Below are 24,705 nucleotides of genomic sequence, written 5' to 3'. Positions count from 1 at the left end.
TTTTGATGGGGTTTGATAATTTTATTAAATATACTACATCAGTATCTTGTACTCCATAATCTTGATCGCTCACACACTGACCTGCTTAAAAATGTATTTTATAGAAAAACATCTGTAAAGTTAACACTAAAAAAAATACATATTACACACCTCTGGACAATCTGCATGTTAGCAAAAAATTCCTCTTATTACCTGACCTGAACATGTGCTTAAACAAGTAACACACTCATGAAACGACACGCTCCTTGGAATATGGCACACCTCAAACTACTCAGACTAAAGGAAAACTAGTGCAATCATGTTTAATTGCATCTAACAACAGAACAATAAAGCCTACGCTTTTTACTCCTTTGTTTTTATATTTTTTTCAAAATCCATTCCATTTGTTCTGTTCCCACCACAAAAAAAAAAAAAAAATCCAGTGATTATTCCTGTAAATCACTGTCCTTACACTGCATGAAGCAAACTTTGTATCAGATGATCCATATTTACACGGAAGCATGCAAAGAGGGATACTGCAAGTATTTGCAATGCAAATCTGTTAAATACATTATAACTGAACAACAAGGTGTTCCTTTAACACTGCAAGTCTATAGCCTTTATCTGTGGTGGAAGTTTCTAGTGTATGAATTATAAAACAACATACAGTTCAGAAACAGAAACAAAGAATTTTGTGAATTTTTTGTATTTTCAACAACTAAATCTTTCCGAGCTGTCTCTAGCGCCGAAACAAAAGCCAGCTGTTGAGTAGACAGAAAGCTACAGTTATCGAATACATGATCATTTCCCTCTTAGCACGCTCTTTGTTTTCTTCTTCCAGAAGTTGTAGGCGGCGATTAAGTTTGATTATCTAAAAATAAATAAAGGTTTTTAATAGTTCATTAAAAGTTGTCAGACTTTCTAGAAGCTTCTGAATAGTCATGTAAAATTAGTATCTCAGACAGAAGGATTTTTAAACACTTGATAATTTGACTTTCTGCCTTCAATCACTAGTGATCAGATATTGCTGTCCCTAATAAGTAGGAACAGAAACACAGCTGCGCTCTCCAGATTCCCAGAACAATATAGGATATGTGAGGGCAGTCCAGCAGGGCTACAGAGAGGATTCCTCATTGTATCCGTTATGGATACCTTTGCAGCCACACAGAAAACATGTTTCCCCGTTTTATTATCAACTAGTGCTTTACATACCTGTCGTCTTAAGGAAGCAGCATCTACAACTGTCATGTCATCTGGTGTTCCCTCAAGCATAGTATCAAAGCTGGAAAGACCAGATCTATTAAATAAGGGAGATAGTAGACACAAAGATTAGAAAGTACCAGATTTTATCAGCATTGTAGTAGATGTCTTTTTTGGTGATGACAGAGAGAAGAATGATAAAACTTTTTTTCCAGCTTTTACAGAATTGTCTATTTCAATAGGATCCTAACCGAATAAAGCACAAACACACATGAATCAAGTTCTTGACTGAATCTAGGTATATCGCTCCCCATGTTTAAATATTTTTGAAGTTTCTCCATGCAGACAGACTTCTTGCTGTCACATGGTCTCTCAAAAGACTCTTTCTAGTCATTTAACTGATTAATGAAGCCTAAAAATTGTCTGAGCTAAAATGCCAACATTGCAAGAAGCCCGGCAACAGATTAGAAATAACCAAATGAAGACTTGGAGAGAATTGGGTGTCTTATGCTCGGTACCTACTTAAATATCCCAAGTGGACACCTAGTGAGGTTAATGATCTCAGTCACATTAATCTCAGTTTTTTAGGCACAGAACTTTGCAAATAAAGAGTCTAGTGCCAAGCCACTGCTTGCTCCACTTTGCATAGTTTGTTCCTAGAGCACCTCTCAGTTTTCTTAATGTAGCAATTCAGAGAAAGCATTACTCTAACCCCAGGGTTAGTTAACTAAGTACAGCACATTTATTATTGGTTGGGGAGTGGCAGAAGGTCTGCATAAAGTATGTATTTGATCACCTAAACTGAATAAAATAACGTCACAGCTACCAAATTCTCAACAAAATACACCTAAAAGAATCTTTAGCATTTAATGACAGTTATTGGTCAACTTCAACTAATATGAATACAAGTAGAATTCCTGAAGCTTGCAGAAAGCACTTATGGGCAGATACTACTCTTACACTGCATGTTTTTTCATCACTTTCAGCAAACTTCTATGGAACACCCTCAGCTCAGGCAAGATTTCTGACAAACTGTCAAGTTTCCCTGTATCATTAACATTGTTCATTAATATCACTGTTCATTAATATATTGTTTCTAAATAGCAATTGCTGTTTCTAAATGAGAGCTGCATTTGTCTGGAGTTAGACAACAAGAACCTTGAGCAACACTGTATAAAAGATAGGAAGTTAATTTTAGAATCATAGAATCAGTTAGGTTGGAAAAGACTAAAGCTCATCTTAAAGAGATGATCAAGTCCAACCGTTACCCCAGGACTGCCAAGGCCACCACTACACCATGTCACTAAGGGCCTCATCTACAGAGTTTTTTACCACTTCCAGGGATGGCGACTCCACCACTGCCCTAGGAAGCCTGTTCCAATGCCTGATTACCCTCTCTGTGAAGAGATTTGATCTGTGTTTTTTTACGTTGAAGGGTATACAATGAGAGGGAAAACTTCTCCAGGTGGGATCAGGCTAGAGACAACTTTTAAGTAAAGGACAAGTCAAATAACTAATTCTCTGTCAATAGTCATGGCTGTTTTAAAAAACACACTATGGAACAAAAAGGAAAAAAAAGTTCTGGCAACTCCTTTTGTTAGAAAAATATTTCCTCATTAAGACTATTATTAATTTCATTCTAAGAAGACTTCAAACATTCACTTCATTTATGCTACTTATACTACTTGTAGTTCTTTCAGTTTGGGCAATATTAAAAAGAGCAAAACTGCTGGGGTTTGGTTTTTCATTTCCTCAGTGTTGTGGAGCTCACATTGCTAACTCAGCAAAGTTCTTTTAAAGTAAACTAAAGTTAATTATTATGAACATTCCTACTGTTAAAGCAAGTCTGCAGCTTTGCGTGCGCACACACACACACACAAATAGAGCAGGTTTTCCTTACTACTACAGCTCCTCTGAAAGCCAAAGAGATTTCTGAGGAGGGTCTTTTTGCAGCCATTTTCTAATTTGTAGTAGATGGTAAAAAAAATTAGAAAATTCCACCATATCCAGGCTGCAGTTGTCCCTCACCATCTCTTGGGAAAAACAGAGAGGTTCATCATTCCAGTGAGATGGGCACACCTCCTTCCCAGGTCATATAAATTTAACATAAAGTCACTATATATCACTACTGCTCTAGCAGCTTCCAAACCATTCCAGGTATTACACTGGGAGGGTTATCAGCAAGAAATCCCTTGAGATAATCTCTTGGACTGTTACAAAAACTTAATTCCTGAGTTAGAGAAGAATCGCCTGCTTGAATCTAGTGTCTACTTAAGCACAAAAGCAATCTCCATTTCAATGAAGACACAGAAGCAGTGACAAATGGGAACAATAGATGTGGGACTTTTTTTTTTCCCTTCATCCTGAACTATGCGTCAATCTTGCATCCAGTTTCACTGAAACAGAGTCAATCCACCAAGACAATGGCAATGAAAAGGCATTCAGCTCCAACTAACAATCACAGGCATATTACCTGAGAACACCTGGAAAAAATAAGGTGACCATTCATCAAGACCAATTTTTCTAGCAATAACAATATGAAATTCACTGCTAAATAGCAAATACTGGCAGTGTACTGGTGATGTAATTTAACAGCCTCCCCTGACACACTGAGTCAGAATTCTGCAGCTCACTGTATCCAATAGGCAAGTGAGGTCTTTGCAGGTGACTTGGGTGAGTAAGGAATAAAGGCCTGAAGAATCTAAAGTTGAGAGGGCAGACAGAAATAAGCAGTGTTTTAAAATAAGGACACTAGACACAAGGGAAGCAGAAGTTTGAATTTTAGAATCTAAATCAGTGGACCATGACTAACAAAAAAATACTCTTTACCTGGTGTTGTCATGATGAGGGTTAGAGGAAGTGGTAGCAGCTGACCCACCACGTAACACTGGCCTACAGCAGGTTTTTGTAGATAGAAAGCACAGGACAGAAACAGGAAATGACAAAGAGAGGTAAGAGGTAAACCACATAGAACAAAGGAACATCAAAATTCTTCCACTCTAGATCATATGATGTTTAAACACAATATATCTATTTATTTTGTTGTATATTACACTCTTATTTCCCTGAAATTTAATCAACACTGAATGTTTAGCTAAAACATGCAGGCAAAGTTTTTGATGATACTGCTTCATTCATGGAAGACAAACTGTTGAAACAGAGGTTTGGGAGGAGGTTATCAGCCTTATAAAATAACCCTGGGAAACTTCAGGTTAAACCTCACCTCCAGATCAAAACCCCATGCAACAACAATAAAAAAAAATAGCCTTGTATCTACACATAAAAACCTTTTTAATCATCCTCTCTTTCCTCTAGGGAAATGGGAGATTTGTCTTTTCTTTATTCACCTATGCTAGATGTAATTCAGAAAACGTGAGCTAGTGTCCAGGAAGAGGTGATTAAATGCTTCAAGTAGACTGTATGAATATCCTTGCAAATGTTGCTCTTTCAATTTATTTTCCTTTTCTTTCTAGGCAGATAGGAAGAAAAGGTAGAGCATTTTATGTTGCTGAAACTATGTATTATACATTCACTTTCCAATAAGAAGTTACTGTGTTTACAGAATACCAGCAGTACCTTCTATGGATGAAGGTACTGGACAAAGCCAGTACTATGTGGTTTTCAGTGCCCCTGGTAAGAGGCATTAGTGTGCCACATCTATGCTGTGTAACAAACCATTCAAGAGCCTGGAATCTTTTTTTCAGTTTCCTTCATTTTCCCAAAGCCAATAAGAGGTATTTGTACTATGCATTTAACCCATGTATACTCCAGGCTATGAAATAAAAATAATCTAGGTAGGTGAAGATACAGCAGGTACATGTAGAAGGAAGAGGCTTGGTGCTGAGGTGGCTGGGAGAACACCATGGCCTGGCCTGAAAACAGGCAAAGAACCATGCAAAAATATCACAACCCCTAGTTTCATTTACAAGGACTGGAATCTAGGAGCCTTAGTAAACTCTGCTATCTGAGACAATACTTACTGGGACTGGGACCTACTCTAATCAGCACCAAAAAATGCACGCCACAATGTTTTTCCATCTTGTACATAAGATAAACCAGTATGATGTGTTTTACCAAATGGAAACCCCCATTCCCAATATGTACAATAGAAGAATATCTTTACCTAAATGCATGAGGTCTTGTAGAAAGGTATTGAAAAGGTACTCCTATTCTTTAATCAGAGAAAGAATTCAGCTAGCTCAAGTCGTGTCTGATGGATGCTAAAACTAAATACTCTGAGAAAAGAGTAAGAAATTCAGCAAACAGCAGCTATAGAAAAGGTAGCAGATTTTCTCTGCAAACAGAAGTCACCTGTAATTGGTGGATACATGAATGCCAGCTTGTCAGTATCCAGCAGGCACTTCCCACACCATCTGACATAGGACAGTATTTGTGTAATTAGAAAAATAAGCTTCAAATGCTCTCTTAACTCTTGGCTTCTGTGGTATTTTGTGGCAAAGTTTTACAACTGTTGCAGAACTAATCAATACTTATTCACACTACCCATCCCCAGGAGAGCCACAGGCCTGAAAGTAGCTGAAGGCTATAACAAGAAACAAAACTAGAGCACACTCTGGAATCTGTGCAAATCAGAAATTTTAAATACAAGTCTTCAATCCACTTCCCAACACAGCCAGGCTGTTAAGAAGCTGCCCTGATTTCTTCCTTTTCTTTGCAGTTACCATTTTATTTCTTTACAGGGGGACCCAAACAGATCACCAGAATATTCTCCTGCCTCTCCCACATTTTTTACTTGCTTGGTTTTATATATCAACAATAAAAAAATCATTCTGTAGCTCACAGTGGCCTCATAACTGAGATCAGCAGCAAGTTTTTTGGTAAATACAGAACGCACAAGTATAATACAGTCAAGATATTAAATACATGGCCTTCTTGTTAAAAAGGGAATAAGAGTATATTAAAACAGAACTTTCTGGCTACTTCTTTCAATTCCATTCTAAACATTAAGACATGATCAGAAGAAGCCGTAAGTCCAAGGCCATGTATACTCAACACTTCACTATTTCACTGCAAATACATCAGCAGCCTGTAACGTGAATGGAATGCACAGTAATATAACTTGATCACAGTGGGGGAAAAAAGGCAATAAGGCAATAACCAAATAAATCTGGTCTGTCTTCCACTGCTTAGAGTGGAGCATGCAGTGGAAATACCACACTAATGATGCAATCATAAACACATGGTCTGGGAGGAAAATAAGAAGGTGTGTACAATCTAGGTACCTGCTTCCAACTTCCACAATTTCTGTGCAGGACAGGGGACTTAGACCAGCATATTCTCTTTGTTCAGCAGAGGTAGCAGCTATGTCCACCTATTGCTGTAATTTAAAAGCCCTCTGGAAATCTCAGAAAGGCTGTAAGAATGGACACTAGGGCTTTACAGAGATGCTCTGGACATTAACTGGGTAAAAAGCTCAGCTTCTGAAGTACAGAAAAGATTGGTGGACTGAAGAATCGAAGACTGGATGAAACTGCTCTCCTCGCTTGGTGCTTTATGCCTTTACTTCAACATAGCAAAGGGCTACTGCTTTTCCCAGGCTCCTACAGATTTGCAGACCATTTCATTTTAGTTTTGAACTGTATTACCACACTCCCAAGTCACCTGTAGCCCTCTTTGATGGTGTTAACTCACATCCCATTTTACTTCTACCATGAAAAATATCATTAACTTGCTCAGGATAAAGAGTGATCTCATAACACCTCAGGATATGATTATGTGCTTGAAGTCTGACATCTAAGGACAGTGGCTTTTTAGAAACAGCTATCCTGAAGAAAGCCAACAGAAATAAATATCCTTTTTTTTCTTTTCTCCTAAATAAAAAGCTATTGATCCAAAAGATGAAGAATACAGTATAGATTTCAACACAGCTCTATTCAGATAGGAAATTGCCTTTCCTCCTGCATTTAAGACATCACTAAAAACCCCTTAAATGCATTTTTTGGTGTGTTTGCTTTTTGTTTGTTTGGGTTGGGTTTCATTTGTGGTTTTGTTTGGGATTTTTCTTTTTTTCCTTTGTTTTGGTTTTGTTGCCTGGAGCATGGAAGATCAGTCTTTAAGAGACTGACACTAGCCATAGGGCCTTCCAGTCATTCAACAGAAACTGAAACAGAAAAATGGTTAGAACTGGAAAACAAAACTGACCTATTGCCCTTGTCCAAGCTGAAGGAAATGCAAGAGTAAACAGACAGTGTAAACAGTGATCATTAAATTGTTGCCCATTTAAACAGCCTACTATACAAGCAGTGCCAGCTAAGCTAGGCATAATTCATTCTCTGCAGCCATACAATCAGCACCTACCATTAGCAGTTTCAGTAGATTGGAAAATAATTTTGTAAAAAAACAAAACAAAACCAACCAAACAAAAAAAAGCGAGCCATGAAACAGGTTAAAAATATTTCCAGTGAATAACATAGATCTTGTTCATTTCAAAAGATCTCTTCTAGTATTAAGCATAAAATGTTTAAATAGATAAGTTTTTGAGATAGAAAGCACATTACACAGAGCAAAAGAACAGAGTGCAGGTTTGGAGCAATTTAAAATGAATACTATTTTGCAACCATGCAAGTGGATCATCCAAATTTCACATTCCTAAGCCAGCTGTACAATAGCAGTGGGTATCTAAACACCCAATCACAGAGAATACACTTTCACCTTATTGAAAACTTCATTATTTTGGCACCTATTTGTTCACAGGTGACTAGAAACAGGTTTCCTGGTTCTTCTAGGAAGGTTAGTAAGAACATATCAAAAATTAACCCAATAGACCCAGGAAGAGTAATGCTGGTTTTGAATGATTCAGAACCCTAGAAATTTTCTGATAATTGAAGTAAGTTGAAAGTGTATGCTTTCCATGTATACGTGTATGTTTTCCAGAATCCAAGAAAACATGGGAAAGATCATGCCTAATGGAAGCCAGGAATAAAACTTATTGTTTTCAGCTGCAGACTAGGGGAAGGGTTAGAATTTCAGTCTCTATGTTAACAAGAACTCCTGGCACAGTATCCGTAAGTGCTATTATTCACGGACAGTTGGATGCCTCCTTTTCTGGTACTTCTAATTTTGTAAAACAAAGCAAACTTGTAATTCTATCTTTTTAATACTCACAAAGAGAAAAGGTATTACTGCTGTTCAACTGCTGACAAGCATCAAAGTTTTTTAAGTCCCAGTTTAAGAACATAAAGGCCAATAACAGTGGAGTTCTATACAAAATGTTAATGCGGGCATTAATATACCGTCAGGTCAGCAAACATGGTGAGCTACAGGAGGTGCTTGTTTGGAAAGCAATTGCAAACACACAGACATTCACAATAAGATTGGCTTGATAGTCACATTTTATTAGCAAAACAACTAGAAGATCACTTAACTTCACACTACTAGCTATGAGGAGTGCTGCTGGGATATTAGCAACCAGAGGCAGAAGGCAAATTTCAAAAGAGCTTCCTAGCACAGGCCACACTGATGGGCTGCAGGAGGAATGAGCTGCCCCTCACACTGTTCTTTCCAATTATCTCCTCTAATTCAATGTCTTGGCAAGCTGTAGAGGTCTCAGCTACGCTAGAGACTGTGTGCCATTTTTACCTGACCCTCTGTGCTAGCACAGTATTGAAATGAAAATTGCTTTTTGTAAATTAATTTTGCCACTGTTAGTCTTTATAGATGTTTCTGTATTGTTAAACATACCATTCTTGTAACACTTCAAAGTGGCAAAACAGTCCAAGTGGGCAAAACTCCCCTGAAGAGAATAGAAATATTGCACAATGATTGTCTTGAGTCTTGTTTTGGCTCATTACCTCATGTTAGCTTACCCATAAAACCAGAGGCAGCATTAATCAGAAGAGCAAACAGCTTCTCAGTATACATTGCCTTTCGTGCTCTCAGCACCCAGCAAAGAGGTCACCATCAGTTGTACATCAACCAGATATAACTATTCCAAATACAAACTGAAACAGCCTAAAGCCTTGACACATTATCAAGAGCAGAGTCTACAGTGCCTTGCATAATATTCTACCCTGTTTCTGCATATTAGTTTTAATGCTTTATGACAACATCAACCCAATCTTACTGATTTGCACCATTGCTCACCAACAGAAAAGCAGAAGACAAGGCTAACTAATTTGCAGGGTTAGGGTCAAGTATAAATTGCAGAAAACAGCTGACAATCTGGGAACAGCAAAACTATTTGCAGTCACAGACTAACACTTCCTCTTTTGATTTTTATTTAGAAGAAAACCAAAACAATGCTATATTTGACTGAAACAGAAGCATTTTGAAATGTGAATTTTGGACAATTAAGTTGCTTATGGATAGTGGAAGCAAAGGAAAGCAAAACCAAATAATTTCATCTCATTATTTTTTCAACAAAAACCAAACTCCACTAAAAAGGAGAAAAGAAAAAACAAAAAGCAGCAAAAGCTGGCAGAATCAGTGACAACCAATCACCTGCGGTTTTCATCCAGCACATCCAACACCTGCTGGTAAGCCCTACGAGTGGAAGACTGGATAAACGACAAAATGCCACGAGCAGAGTAAAGATTAGTTCCATCTTCAGGTAACATATTGGGAGGACAGATACGAGCCTGTTGCAGTGATGGTGTCACACTGTTTGTACAAGCATAGTAAATGGAGAGAGAAATACTGTAGTCAGATTTTAAATTAATAAAAGCTTTTCAGATACACCCCATTCCAAAATGCTTATTGCTTGCTTTTGGTTTACCCTTCTCCCACCACAATAAGGCAACAGTCCCAAATTCTAGTAGCACTGGGATCATGAGCTACATTCATATATATTCTTCAAAAGCAAATAATAGTCCAAGGACACAGTTTTGCGTTGTTATATAAGTTAGTTTTAGAAAGTCCTTGATCAACTACATCTGTACCTGTTGAAGTCAGTATTCAAGTCTTCACTGATATCAGAGAGGAAAGTGTTTTAAAAGCACTGCCATTTAAAAAAATAAACCTTACACATCTCTTTTCAAAACACAAGCCTTTTTCAAATGAGGAGAATCTCACACAGCCTCTTCAACAAAATTTTTCTTCAAGAGGCAACTAAAGATCAAGACCGTATTTTGGTTTGCACTTTGATGTGCATTGAACACAGTTTAAAGGCAACTGCAAGAAATTCCAAAGCAAGCACAGAATTCGTATGCCCAAGACAACAAATGACATGATCTGGCTTTTTGACTAGGATGCAAAAGTAAGAGTTAAAATACACAGGACTGAAATTCAAACATGACCACTTGGATTATGCAAACCTCATCTCTGTCAGACAGAAATTAGTTCTGATAAACTGCTTTGGATTTGCTCATGCTTCTTTACATTCAACCTGACTTTACCCAAACTTTCCTTCATACATCAAGAGAAATTTCTAATATATTTTATTCCAAGAATAAGCATTCATAATTCAACACATTTCCTTGCTACTTGTGATTTGCTTTAGCAGTTTTTGGATTTAGAATGGCAATATCTTCCCGCTTTTGGAGTTTTAAAGAAATTAAGCAAAGCATTAGTGGCCAAGTGCTTGAAAGCTGGTTTAATATTTGGATAATCTCTGGATGGGTCATGACTCTATAGATACTCTTACTCTGAAGAGAGCTGCTATGCAACTGGCTGGCACCAAGATCATAAAATAGAGTAAGAAAGAAAATTCAATTGAAAAAAGGCAGATTCAAAGCATGTTATGTCACCCACAGGAGAGTTCAGCGATCCCATGCTTCAGGACACATGCAAAGACAGCAGTGGCTGGTGCTTGACTTATTACCTAAGCTGCAAATATCTCTTCATGCTGCTGTAGAGTACATTTGGACAACAGAAAGTAAAAAGAAGGAGACATCAATCCACATCTGTGTCTTCTTTACAATTTTTATCACTCTCCAGGACTTGTAGAATCCATCTTTCTTCTGTATCTATGATGACTTCTAGTTTGCAATCAATGGCAATGGTCTCATCCCCACATTATACTTTTGAAATGCATTAGAAATGCCAATATTCACTAGAAAAATACTAAGAAGCAGGGGCAAGTATGGAAATATTGCCACTAAAGTGAGTTTGTAAAATTTCTACTTCTTTGTGGATTTGCTGGCTTGAGGCAAATGATGGTAGAGTTGCAGGCTTGAACTCACAGCATATTTCACATTAAAAATAATTTTTCCTATTCATCATTTCAGAGATCTACAGAATAGGTGGAAAGACAGCTTAAGAAAAAAAAAAAGCTTAACAAACAGTATTTAGACATACTGCAAATTAGAAGATGTTGTGGAATTCCTGTTGTCCAGAATGGCATTGCTGTAAATACCACAGTAATGTTATTAGCATACAAAGTTTTCTCTAGCTACTGACCCACCCACCCCCCCCCCCAAACTATTTAACTAAAACTGCACAAAATTCTCTAGAAGAAAGTTAAAGTTACATGTTGGATTCAATGGTCTTACAGGTCCTTTCCACCCTAAATGATTCTATGTGCTGATTAAATAGAAACCGTGTATTACAGGGAAAATTCAAGGCAGGCTTCAGAACTGAATAATTCCTAACCTCATGGTCTAGTCCCTGCATTACTTTATGCTTATTGTTGATAGGTAGCTTGTAAGAAAAGGCAGTTTCAAGAGTTTACTTCATTTTAAGATATTATTTAATTCTTACTTAAGAGAATATTTAGTTTGTTAAATGATTTAATTATTTAAAAGATTTAAAGCTATTTGCTCCTGGATATGAGCTAAACTGTACAGCTACATGAAATTACTTGTATCTTCTCCATAAAGAGAATTGCTAATTTTTAAATCCTTCTAAATGTACATAGTTTGAGAAAGACCTCTCTCTTCCTTTCTGTTTGAAAGAAGGAATAATTCTATGAAGGTCTCAAATGTCAGGATTAAGGAATATAGAGGAAAAGAATACTAGTACAAGGAAAATCCTGTAACATTTAGTATGACTGCTTATCCTAAGACCTTGTGGCTATCCTACTTCTCTCTTCCGTTTCTAGCTAAATGGTTGTACTCCTAGGTATATTCCAGGTTCTGAAAAAGAATTCTTATATACAGCTCCAGACACTTATTTGAGCACTCCCTGGTTACAAACACTAGTCGACTCCAGAGTCTGGAACCTAAACAAACATGGAATTGCAGAAATTACTACGGAAGAGCACAGTAACATTCTACTTTATAGTTTTTAGCTTAGTAATCTCCCCTAAACCTTCTTAAAGCATGTGTGATGTAAACAGGGTTTAATTTAGGTATTTCTCAGACTTACAGTTCTGGAAGTACTAAATGAGAGGAAAACAGATTAAACTAATTAAGGTTACTTTAAATTCAACCACACACACTGTACTCTTGTTACAGAGGGGCACACCATCACTTTTCCCCCTCAGCTTGCATGAAGAACAGAATTTCTCAAACTGTGAAGCTGAATGCTCTAGAGATGTGTTTTTCTGAGGGAAAGGCCAGAGCAGAAAAAAAAAGTTCAATGCCATCCCCTTTTCCATGCACTCTTGGTAGTTTATCGATTTCCAGTGTGCAAGTGGAATCCTTGCTTTCACCACTGGCTGACAATGGCCACCAAAAAACGTTGATTCTCCAGCTGTTCAAAACCAGCCAAAGAATCAAGAAAACGTAAAGAAAAATGAAATTTCAAAATAGCTTTAAAATCAGTTCTTAGTTAAAGCTGCCCCATTCACTTGCTGTCAGGTATTTTTCCCTATGCTCTTCACACAGGAAATCTATTTGGCCAAGTTTGAGAAACCCTGTAGCAAAATTAGAAACCATACATACAGTGTAGCAAAGGCGTTTCAAATTTTATATTCTAAGCTACAGATACTTAGTCAGAAGATTAGTATTGCACAGAGCAACATAATTAAACACATTCTTGATTTTCATATACTAAGTAACATTTAGGCTTACGTGCAATCCTTAGTCGAAAGAGGTGACTGGAACCGTGGCATTTTATTTCTTGAGACAGTATCTGATCTGTGCCACCTTGAATAATAATTGTAATCTCTTAAGTAAGCATCCTTATAAAGGGATTGTAATTTAGAGAGCTAGATAGTTACTGTAAAGAAGGTGCCTACTTGTTAGTCTCAGGGTTTTTAAAAGCATTTGAGAATTACTGTCTTTGGTGAAACTCAACTTCCAAAAAATTCCCAGATCTGTCTCTGCATGCAACTGAATGACAAGGAGAGAAAGACAATAGAAGAGAAACCGTTTGTACCATGTAAAGAACACTGTGATAGACAGCAGCCAACTTTTTCACTTCAACATGACAAATTATTCCAGAACATTTCATCCTGTCACTTTGTAGATCATGCACTGGAATGTGCACAGTAGGTCTGAACATTCTTTCCAAGGAGGACAACAGTGTCCTTGATTAAAACTGGAGTATTATAGTCCCGTTTAGAAAGTAAAGTTTTTAAAAGGCAATGCCTCATGTACCTTTTCAATGGAGTCCTCATCATGGCATCCAAGTAGACTATCATGTCTATCAAGGAAGTTGAATCAAGGTGAGATACAAGCATTGAAAAAAAAAAACCCACACCAATAAACCAAAAGGGTTTGGTGTTTGTTTTTTTTTCATAGGAATTAAATATTTCAAGTAAAACATGGACTCTCTTTCCTATCTGAAGATGTGAACCAGGCACCAACAAGCACAGGAATAAGGAACTGATCTTTGTCAAAGACATTATATGAACTTATAAGTCAAGCCAGTTTTGATGAAGCAGCAACGTATCATGACAATAATTAGAACAAAGATTATTTCTTTTAGCCAACAACTGGAAGTAACTTTACAAGCAGATGGTTTCTTGTGTTTTTGTACCACTGGAAAAAAATAGTACTTCTAGATGACAGAGAAATTGCAAGGTGATCTAAGTAACAGGTGTACAATTACACTTCCTGTGGTGTAAAGAATACATTTGTAATAGAATTTACCTACTTAAACGGTCTAATTTGTCAACAAGAAAGCTAAACTTAGAAGACATGCACCACATTTACTGTGAATCTCTTATTAGAGATAGTAGTCCATGAACTAGGTGATACCTATTACTATCTAAGGTAGCATAACTTACATCAAGCAGGTAGGCTTTCTTGTAATACCTATTTTGAGCCATACAATAACACGTCTGCATGGGCAGCTTCTCTAAGCAGCTACCACAGTGAAAGCAGAATGCCTCCTTACTAATTTTGTTTGTAGAATCACTACTTCTGGTTTTATTTACATGAAACTCGCAGAATTAGGTGTGTTTTTTTTTTGGGGGGGGTTTTTTGCCGTATACAGCATATGTCCTGTGGCCCAAATTGTGAGGAAACAAGAGCCAAGAGGTATCTTTTTCATCAAGCACAAAAGGCCAAATTTGTGTGAGCCATATAAACTCCACCATGAACACTGTGAGTTTTGTAATCTGAATTCACGGAATATTCTCCTGAGAGTTAGCCAGGTACATAGTCACATTCTTCACTTGGAGACTGACAAAACCTGGGTGAGGAAGAAATGCCAGACTTGGCATCATTGACGGTTCCACAGCATGTTCAAAGTGATTTCTTTTTTTGGATCATATTGGTTCAGAAGGTCAGAAGCAGCAACGATGACAGAAAAAGCAGCAATTTCTAGGAACCTCAACGATTTCAAAGCAGATGGTCTACAAATTAGGCACAGCATATCTTCTGTCATAAGAAAACAAGTACTTGGGAGGCCAAGAGATAAATGAAGTTCTGCTAAAATACATTATCTGCAGGTCAGCAAGCGTGGATGCTGCATTGAAGATTGTTAGCTTCTTCCACATGGGCAGAAGAGAGTGCAGATACAGAAGGCTCAATATTAACTAGCTGTTATTTTTCATATAAACAAAGAGAAAAGAACCTGGATCAATCTAAAACTTATATAATTTTCCTAAAAGACACTGATAATGGAAACTGCTTGGCATCAGAAGTTTGACATTATTTGACAGACTATGCATGTGCTAGCATGGACACCAAGAGAAGTAAACTTATCTCCAGATCTGTCATAATTCTCTGGCTTTTGTAAATGATAAACTGAGTCACAGATCCCATCCTTTTTAAATTTAAAGGATTCTGGGTGCATATTGTATTGCTAAGCCTCTGAAGGACTGCTAGTAGGTTCATAAACTGGGACAGCAAATAATATTCAGACCATTTAAAAACAGTAACTCTAAATATAGCTACTGACCAACAGCAAAGCACACAGGTGAGTTTTACAGAATTAGGATTTTCAGATTCAAGAAGTCCAAACATATGTGAGAAATCTGACAGCAACTGGATGCATCCAGTCAGAGCTGATCTTGACAGTTTCTCAGATGTCTGACTGAGCAGACACAGCCCACGACTTTCAGAATACTAAACTAACCTGGGAAGCAAGGATAATGGAATTTCAAAAAAATCCAAGAATTCATGTACCATCTGTTTTTCCTTTAAATGCAATACATGAAAGAGTGGCAAAGCAGAGCTGGTAACATGGCAAGGGGTAACCTTTTTCACAAGGAACTTCCATCACACATGAAGGCTATTTCAGCAGGCACCATGTGCAAACTATCAGACAGGCAAGTTAAGGCCATTCCTACAGTGAAATTCTAGTATGTCCGGTCCAACAGGCCATAACTGGATGACCACAGGATACCATAGAGAACTTGGGCACTTAGTAGGCTGATAAAACATTTGGAGACAGAGTTGATCAGGAGCTTAAGGATATGAATCTAGTTTTGCCAGGTCAGCAAATAGATATGACTCAGCAGACTTGAGTACCTAGACATGTGCAGCCTGTAAGCTTTTATGAAACAGAAGTCTGATTAAGAAAGAAGATATGCAACAATATTCCCATGAAGATGTGGAGGAAGAGAAGGAGAATAACAACATGTCTGGAACATGCATCAGAGTGCATGTATCAGTTTTAGACTAACAAGTAGACAAATATGAAGTACATATAATACCTCCTCGTGCTTCTGCTGTAAACAGAAAACACATTTCTGGGGCATAATTCTATTTTAGACTAAAAATAGGTAGACCCTAAGTAGGCCATGTACTTATTTCCCTCTAGTTGTTGAAAATGAAGTTTATGGTGATTTAACAATAGTGTTATACAGTTTACATTGGGACAGATGAATCCCATGTTTTAGATCTTAGATTTAAGATACTTCCAACAAGGGAAAGTATTATTTATGGTAGCTATATTAAAAAAAAATAAATCCCAAATCTTTGTTCGCAAAGTCAAGCCATGATGATGATAATATTAAAATTCATATATAAAAGATTCCTAAGCGTTACATTGCAAAACCAGTTATTGCCAGATGGAAAGATGCTATCTCTCAGAATAAACGGTGAATAATCAAGGATCATCATATCTAATAAAAAAAGTATAGATATTCATTACTTCACAAAGCACCATAAGAATTGCTACCCCAGATGGTAACAATAGATGAAGTTTCCAATTCTAAATGCTACTTGACATTTTGGTCTCAAAAAATTAAGCTATATACTTACAGATTCTAATATATTAAGTACAGAGAATAAGTAGTTTTTATTTGGTTTCAAATATTTATGAATGCATATATATATTCCTTCTTCTATGAAGGAAAACTGTTACAATATGAACAAGGAGAGAACCAGGAACATGTTGATGCACAAAGAACTCAAATTCCTGAATATTTGGGGGATGGGACAGAGAATTACACCAGCTCAGAATCTGAAGTAACAATTCACAGTAACTGGTGAAACCAGCTGTGAGCCCACAAACACTGAAAGAAAATATTTCATAAACGAGTCATCTCCCTAAACAAAAACCATAAAAATAAAGAAAAATGCTGGCCTTCTGATCTTTAAAATTATGTACTTGCCACAACATACAAAATATTAGTTGGAAAAAAAACCCAAACAACAAGGAGATACAGAACAACAAAAATATGCAATAAAGCTGTAGTTGTGCCCCTGTACCCTGTTGCTCTACTCACATGGAATCATTTCGGGCCAGCTGGCCATTCTGTCGAGTGGCATTTTCGCTCATGGAACGTTCTCTCTTCAGTCTTCCCACTGCACGGATCTGTGTAAAAAGAGAGAAAGGAGAAGATAAAAGACAGGGAATTCCAGGAGGCACTTAATAACTTGCATTGGAGATTTGCAAGTTAGATCTGCCTGCAGATACAAAGGCATGTTTTCGTATTTCACAGTGATTAGGAGGAAGACAATTGGTGACAGGATCTGATGCTGGTAACATGTAAAACCAAGATACAAACTTGTTGCAATCCTGTTTTCTATCCATGTGATCTACTTCCTATCACCAGAGAGAAATCTAGTTCTACTGTACGAGTCTACAGAATATGTAGCTTCCTAAATATTTTTCAGTTTTAAACATGTCAGTTACCATCATCCACCTAGATGCTAATGTCATACCATTCTTTGAAGTCATTTTTCAGTTTTTTTAAAACTCACTAACTCTATGTGTTGTCATCTGGTCATGAATCCAGAGGTTAACTATACATGTTAAAAGAATCTTGTTTTCTGATAACCTGCAAATAGAAAAAAAATCTGCAGCTTTCTCTTTAATCAAAAGGATTTTTTTTTTGTAAAAGTATTTTAAGTATTTCTAATTATGAACTTGTAAGGACTCTGGAAGTACTCTGTAAGCTTACTGAGCATGGCAATCCCTAGCATCTGCCAGTTAAATATGGAACTTCAGAGTCATAATTAGAACTACTACAATGCTAATAAAAATATATTTTACATTTTCCTAACATGTTAGCAGAAAGTAGATCTGCACCACAGTAAAGAAATCACCAGTTATTTCACTTTCTTTAGTAGAAAGCTTCTCAAGTAATTTAAAAAAACAAAATAAGTACTAGCCTCTTCATTCTGAGGTGTCTGCTGTAGAGGTTTTTCTAGGTCCAAAAAATCTAGTGGTCGATCACTAAGCGAAATAACACGGGGAGGAGTTTTCAATGCCAGTGGTTTGAATGGAGTAGACTGAAGAAGGTCAAGGTCTGGTGGTCTGGAAAATGGAATGTCTTCGCTATTACCTGCAAGAACATTAGTTGTCAACAGAAAGCAAGCTGTTCTGAGGCATGAGGGCTAATGTTCAAAAAGGTATCACATCAGTTACTTCCCCTGACTATGCTATATAATTAAGCATACCTTTAACAGAGCTTGTATGTTAAAAACTACTGTTAAGGTCTCATAAAGACCATATTAACTAGCACTTTTCTGAGCAGTTTCTCTGAGAACAGTGATTCTGAATAATCCAGAGCAACATCAATTGTTACCGCAAGTGAGGGCACTTTTGATCTCAAGACATACTCCTATTAATAGCATATTTGGTTAGAAACAAGGTGACTGGGGATGTGAATGTCACTCTTTCAATGCGTAAAATATACACACGTCACACACTTTGCAAATTATAAGCAATCCCAGATCTGTCACTGTAAATCCCATGACCATACATCCTAAAGAAGTATTAATAGATTCCACCAAATAATAGACAGATCCTTAAAATAATTAACATTCTCATTATAATCAAACACATTTTGTATGCTTAACATGTACATCCCCAGAACTTCTCATAGTTACTTTAGCTTTTAGTAAATTAAAAAACATCAGGTGTAAATAAACATTTTTTTCTGCAGTAAGATAAAAAGTCAGCAATTAAACTTCCTGTTCATATTTTGCTGTATATGTTCATATAGCACCACAAGCTATACCAAAACTATCCGTGTAACATTTTCAAAGTTTAAGAAACTTCCCAAGTCAAAGTTGATGAGCAATAAAAGTTTGAAAACCACAAGGTTTTTATTTAAAAAATATATCTATAAATATTTTTGTCCATGCAGAAATTTAGGAAACTAATTTAAATTCTCACCTATTGTTCTTTTATCGAGATGGAGACATACCTGCCACTACAATCCGCTCTGGAACCTGCATAGTTACACTGGCATTTGGAAATCCTTCCTCGTCGCTCTTCTCAAGGTCAGCATTTTGAGGAGCTACTTTGAGTTTTTCTGGGACCCTCATGCGCTGACTGATTCCTTCGGTATATTCCATTTCATACTGAAGGCGATTAATTTCCGCCATCTCAGCAGCTGGAGATGGGAATGCAGCCCCACTCATTCTGACAAAAGAAAAGCAAAAGCTGTAATAGCAATACAGGAAACCAGCAGAAAGTATGCAAAGGAAGCTCTTCATTCATTCTCATTACGGGGCAAGTGGTAGGTGATCCTACATAAACAGGCTTATTTTGAGAAACAAGTTATATGACAAATTTCATTGGAAGTGTGGTCAGAAGGAGTTGAGAGGTGAGGGCAATGACAGAAGAACAAAGTGATGCTGTAGGCAATGCTCAAAGCTGTACTGAGGGTCTTCAAATTGAGTTGTGACAAAACAACCCACAGAAATTCTGCACAGAATGTACAACTCCTGCACTGGCTGGCAGAAAAAGAAACACAAACCAACAAACCAGAAATAATTGGTAGGATCAGTATTTACACAGATTCAGTGTACAGAGATTTGAGAAAATGAAGTCTTACAAAACTGCATGTTAAAATAGGGGAACAAAACAAAAGGTTAGGGTTGAGCGGCAGCTTTCTGCTAGATGCGAGTCACCCAGATCTCACTCCACCTTACAAGGATAAAGCTCCTTATCAACAGCCTGTCATATCAGCTTGTAAACCTAGCATATTCATAACCCATTCCCAATCATAGGCAACCCTGTAAACGTCTCACTTCTGATTTTCTGAAAATTGATAACTTTTGCAGAGCAGATATGCGCAGAGAAAGAACAAGACTTTATTTAAAATCAGAAGGGTTTGCCATACTTTATGTATACATTTTCCTAGAAAAATAAGGGCATTTCATATGAAACAGCAGGGGAATTTCCTAGAAACTGGGCTGTGAGAAACCCTAATATGGTAATTGCTGGGAGCTGTATCAAAGACGAAGATAACTGGGTTTTCTGAGGTTTAAGGCAGAGAGAAAAATCCTGGAGCTGCACTTGGAGGTGGGCTGGAAAGAGGCTGCTGATAGAAGCTGTGGGCTGGAAAGGGAACTCAGGTAGCTGGAAGAAGTAGTTCACCTGGGCAGTGACCTAGCTGATGGCTCAGACTGAGATTATGGTTATGGCCTCTATTCAGAGAGGGACATCCTGGAGCTGCAGTTGGAGCAGGGCTAGAAAAGGGCTCCCAGCAGAAACTATGAGCTGCAAGGAATACATGGTTGCAAGAATCTTCTCATCTAGCCAATGGCTGAGGGGCCTTGTCAACAGCTCAAAATGAGACAGTTATTTTTAGGGTTAGGATTGAGAGAAATACATACTTCTATTCATATATTTATACACATAATATGTGAATATAGTTTAGCAAAAAAGTCTTCTAGTGCTTGCAGTAGTTCCCTAAATGAAGTAATCTGTCTTGGCAAAAAGGCAGGCATTGCCATGATAATTGCAACTACATTATTTTACTGGTTTTGGCAACAAGGCCACATCTGCTGCTGCGTGTGTGCTTTTATATGCTGAGCATGCAGAATTTAAACAAAATGCCTCAGTGCAGACCATTATCTGGCAGATGAGACATACCAAAGCTGTTCCTCCCACAGAAGCAATACTTTCCATGTTTATCAGTAAAACCTCAAACTAATAACAACCTTCAGACAACAGAAAGAAGCACACAGAAGGATCTGGATTGTGTAACACTGTATTAAATGCACACATTTAGTATATTCAAGACGTGATCCATTTGCCAATCCATCCTGCGATCCTCAGTGTTATTTTCAGGACATTCTACCACTAGAGATCAAGTGAAAGAAACTCATTCACCTCAAAGTCTCACTGTAATACAGTAGGTGAACGAGGGGTCAGGCAGAAGGCAAGAAAGTCACTGTTCTATGTAAACTTTAAAATAAATAAATAAATATTTAGAAAGGACATACCTGAAGTGATGCAGATTTAATCCACCTGTATTAACTTTTACTGTTTGTATGTATCTAGTAAAAGAAACTGGAAAGACGCATTCAGTTAAAACTTTACAGGAGTTTAAGAGGTGCTTAAGCAGCTCTGTCACTTCAAATTTCATAACATTTTACTTTGAGGGATTTCTGTTTCTATCTTTTAGTACTGCAAACTCTTGCAAGACACTGGCTAGAGCAGCCAGTGACATGAACAAAGGACACAGTCTTCTGACATTTCCACATTCCAAAAGGTGCTTTTCATTTCAAAACGTAGTCTATGATCAGTAAATCATTCCCAGTTCCACAGGAGTAAAAATCATAACGTCAATAAAGAGACTGCATTTTAAGAACTTAGAGTACTCAGAATATCTACGGGCAGCAGCTTAAAGAACAGTTATTGCTCACAAGAGTTGACAAAAGGTGTTTCATCACCGCTTGTTCACTTTCTCATTTGGAAATACCTGTATGGGTCTAATTTTCATCATCAAGTACCACTACATTGCAGCAGTGTTTACACCAGTTTTCCTAAAGCCTGACACTGCTTTGTACATAAGCCACAACTGCTTTCCAGCTCCAAGGTAAAACACGCACAAAAAGAGGACAGCATTAGAATGGTTGCTTTACAAACTATTTATAAACTAAATAGCACTGTGTGGGTTTAGCTGTACTTGCCAAGAACCTATAGATACAATACCTCCATGTTTTCCTACTCTTGCCTACTTCTCATCTACTTTGCATATTTGTATTGCAGAATTGTATTTGCTTTCAAAGTGATTTCAATTTTTACCCCTTTTACAAAGGAACAGCAAAACGGGAAACAGTGAGATTTCAGCAACAGAAAACTTAAAATATTTAAATAGAGCTTGCAAAGAAAACCCCGAGCTATTTAAAGATAACAGAAATCAAACTCACATTTTCTGTAATGTTCCTGTTACACAAAGGCATTTGATAGAATTCATGAATAATAAATTAGGGAGAAGGAGGGTTTTAAAATTGATATTTACAGAACTAAGTAGCTCTAAAGAAGCATGAAGATAGAAAAGAAGTCTAAGAATGATGAGACAATAAAAATACTATTACAATCACAGGATAAAGGACAGGGAGCAGCTGACGTGCAAATCACCATCAGAGGCTAGGATAAGGGAAGAGGGAGCAAGAGAAGTTACATAGGATGACTTATATGTGTTCAGAAAGACAGAAGGGTACCTCCCTCTGCTAAAAAAGAACATCAGCAGAAGAGACAGGGATGAAGCAATGCATAAGAGCCTGAAGGAGTTCATCAGCATTCTGGCAATAATCAGACATCAGCCGTATCTGTGCTGCAACTGGGAATGTTATGCATGCTGTGGATGACCAAGTTCATCAAAGATATGTGAAACCAAGCACTGGTAACAGGACAGCTGTGACAGCACTAAGACAGGGCAGGCTTTACAACCTACACCTAATTGTAACTTCTCCAGCTACCATGCTGCTTGTTCCTGATGCGGATACTTAACAGCTAGTCTGTTCAAGCACACGTAAGCTACAAAGTGCTCCTGTGGCAAGTGTCTAAGATATCCTTTGACAAGTAAAACGGAAGAGGAGGACACGCACTATAGCACCCAAAGGACCCTATTATGGGACCCTAAAATAGTCAGAACATGTACCACAGAAGCATATGATTGGAGGCTGTGAAATAAACAGAACAATTGGAGGGAAGGGAGAGCTGGGTATAGGCTAAATGCCAAAAGTTCTGCACAGTTCGGTTGCATGTGTTGAAACTTGGAAACTCATCACCCCCTCTCCTTAGCACAAGGATGGCGAGAAACAAAACATGTATCTATTACACAGGAACAAGGCAGCAGAATCCCAAGAACATCAAAGGCTGCATTCCTTCAAGTTTGTTTTACTACAGTTGGAGGTTTTAACACAAAACATCTTTTATTTTTCTCTCAACATTAAAAATACCGGAAACGTTAGGAGGAAAGCCATGTCCAAGTCTGACAACCATTCATCTGAAAAAAAAATCACATATTCACTGGGTTGCAGCACCAGACTGGCTGGCCCGGTTATCTAAACGTTTCCAGTAACAAGCTGGGAGCACAAGACTGGGAAAGCCGGGAACAGTGGGCGTGCGGGACCGTGCACCGAGAGGGATGGGGCGGCCACCAACGGGGCGACAGGCGGAATCGTTCGGGGAGATGAAGAGTGCCCCAGAATCGGGTGAAGGGATTAGGGGGGTGGGTTGGCAGCGGCGAAGAGCCGGACTGGGACACGAGCAGGACGGGACCTGCGTCCCAGGGGCACGGCTGAGATGGGACACGGTCGCAGGGGGATGACACGGGCTAAGGAGGGCAGATCGTTCTGAGAGATCAGGGAAAGAGCAGGCTCGCCCGCCGCAGCTCCGCAGCCAGGCCAAGGCCCCCCGGGACGACCTGGAGACGCTGCCGCCAGGCCCCGGCAGCCCGTACTCACCCAGAGCGGCAGGAAGTCGGCTGGCGAACCCAGCCCCGCCCTACCCTGCTGGGCCGTTCGTGCTGCGCTCCGGACTCGCGGGCGGATGAGGAGGGGTGGTCGTTAAGCGGCACGACACGCCTTCCCCCCACCGCTCAGGTAAGACGCAAACCCCGGCCTGCTTGTCCCCATCGGGCTCCCGTAAGCACTGCCGGGCCCGAGACCTCGCGTCATGTGACCGGCAGAGGGCGGAAGCCACTCTCTGCCGCCTCGCGTGCGCGGGAGCCGGAGGGCATCCATTTTTAGTGAGGGAAGGCGGGAGCCGCGCAGGCGCTCTGGGGGGCGTCCCTGGCGGCAGCGCAAGGGCACAGCGGCGGAGGGAGGCCTGTGTCTGGCCGGCGGTGTGATGCGTTTCGCCGCACAGGCCTCTGCACGGAGAGACTGCTCAGCAAACCCGTCCCCGCAGCTTCTTGTTGCCATCTCCCTGTCTGCGCGACGCGTGCGCAGCGCAGCCCTGGAGCGGGGGGGCCGTGTGCCTTTGTAGTTCCTCGGTTGAGCGTGGCTGTAACTAGTGGTGCCCAGGCGGAAGGAACTTCATTAGGGCAATGCTCGCTTCAGAGCTGTGCCGCCACGTGTGCTGCTCCTGTGCCCAACAGCCCGCTCCTGCCAAAAGTGCTCCTTGCAGCCCAGCCATCTCCAGAGTGTTCACTGTTACTCTCCAGAGTGTTCACTGTGTTTCTACGTTTGCTGTCAAGAAGCAGAGCTGCTCAGTGTCTGTGCTGTGGTGGATTAACATACTGTGTAATATGCAAACATAAAGCCTAATTATGTGTTAAGTGGGTGGAAAATCTAGCTTGGCGTGTGATGAACCTTGCACACCACCCATCTGTGCAAGGGCAAAAGGCCAGTTGCTTTAGGGAACATTTTCCAAGAGCGAGGTAGTTGCCTAGCTACCGCTCAGAGGCAACTGCACACTTCACAAACCCCAGGCGCTAGTTCAGCTGCACGCCAGTCAGGCTGGTAACCTTCACAGCAGCTGTCCTGTAAAACGGTGGCTTGCTTACATCAATCGCCATGGCACTAGCATGACTTAAAATGTGTCAGCAAATGTGGCTGATGGAACCATCCATTTCCTGCCCCACTTAATAATCCTGAC

The 24,705-nt window shown here is 39.0% G+C and overlaps 1 protein-coding gene across 9 annotated transcripts; it reads right to left on the bottom strand.

Moving 5' to 3' along the window:
* MFF (mitochondrial fission factor) lies at positions 1 to 23,799 on the bottom strand. 9 transcript variants are annotated; one of them, XM_057417076.1, is made up of 10 exons: positions 23,615 to 23,799; positions 19,070 to 19,287; positions 18,030 to 18,202; positions 17,141 to 17,229; positions 13,089 to 13,163; positions 9,640 to 9,798; positions 7,342 to 7,359; positions 4,009 to 4,071; positions 1,192 to 1,276; positions 1 to 850 (listed from the first exon to the last, which is right to left on the bottom strand). In XM_057417076.1, exons 2-10 carry the CDS (start codon positions 19,284 to 19,286, stop codon positions 719 to 721), a joined length of 1,011 nt encoding a protein of 336 aa, XP_057273059.1. In that variant the 5' UTR covers position 19,287; positions 23,615 to 23,799; the 3' UTR covers positions 1 to 718. The 9 variants fall into 9 exon arrangements, with proteins under 9 accessions (XP_057273059.1, XP_057273060.1, XP_057273061.1 ...); XM_057417077.1 differs by lacking the exon at positions 7,342 to 7,359 and having other exon boundaries at positions 23,571 to 23,797; XM_057417078.1 differs by lacking the exons at positions 4,009 to 4,071; positions 7,342 to 7,359 and having other exon boundaries at positions 23,571 to 23,797.
* Positions 23,800 to 24,705: the final 906 nt, after the last annotated feature.

The sequence above is a fragment of the Pezoporus wallicus genome, unplaced genomic scaffold (genome assembly GCF_028554395.1).
Source record: "Pezoporus wallicus isolate ANWC-B61680 ecotype Strahan unplaced genomic scaffold, APGP_CSIRO_Pwel_v1 contig_360, whole genome shotgun sequence".
NCBI classification, from domain to species: Eukaryota; Metazoa; Chordata; class Aves; order Psittaciformes; family Psittacidae; genus Pezoporus; species Pezoporus wallicus.
The sequence above is the reverse complement of the archived record's forward strand: the minus strand, read 5'-3'. Positions and strand labels throughout refer to the sequence as shown.

Excerpts from the sequence above, each read along its gene's own strand:
- MFF (XM_057417076.1), bottom strand. The coding sequence starts at position 19,286 with ATGAGTGGGGCTGCATTCCCATCTCCAGCTGCTGAGATGGCGGAAATT. Across the intron at positions 18,203-19,069 it reads AGAGCGGATTGTAGTGGCAG|GTAATAGCGAAGACATTCCA; the intron begins GTATGTCTCCAT and ends ATGTTCTTGCAG. Across the intron at positions 851-1,191 it reads CTGCTTCCTTAAGACGACAG|ATAATCAAACTTAATCGCCG; the intron begins GTATGTAAAGCA and ends ATTTATTTTTAG.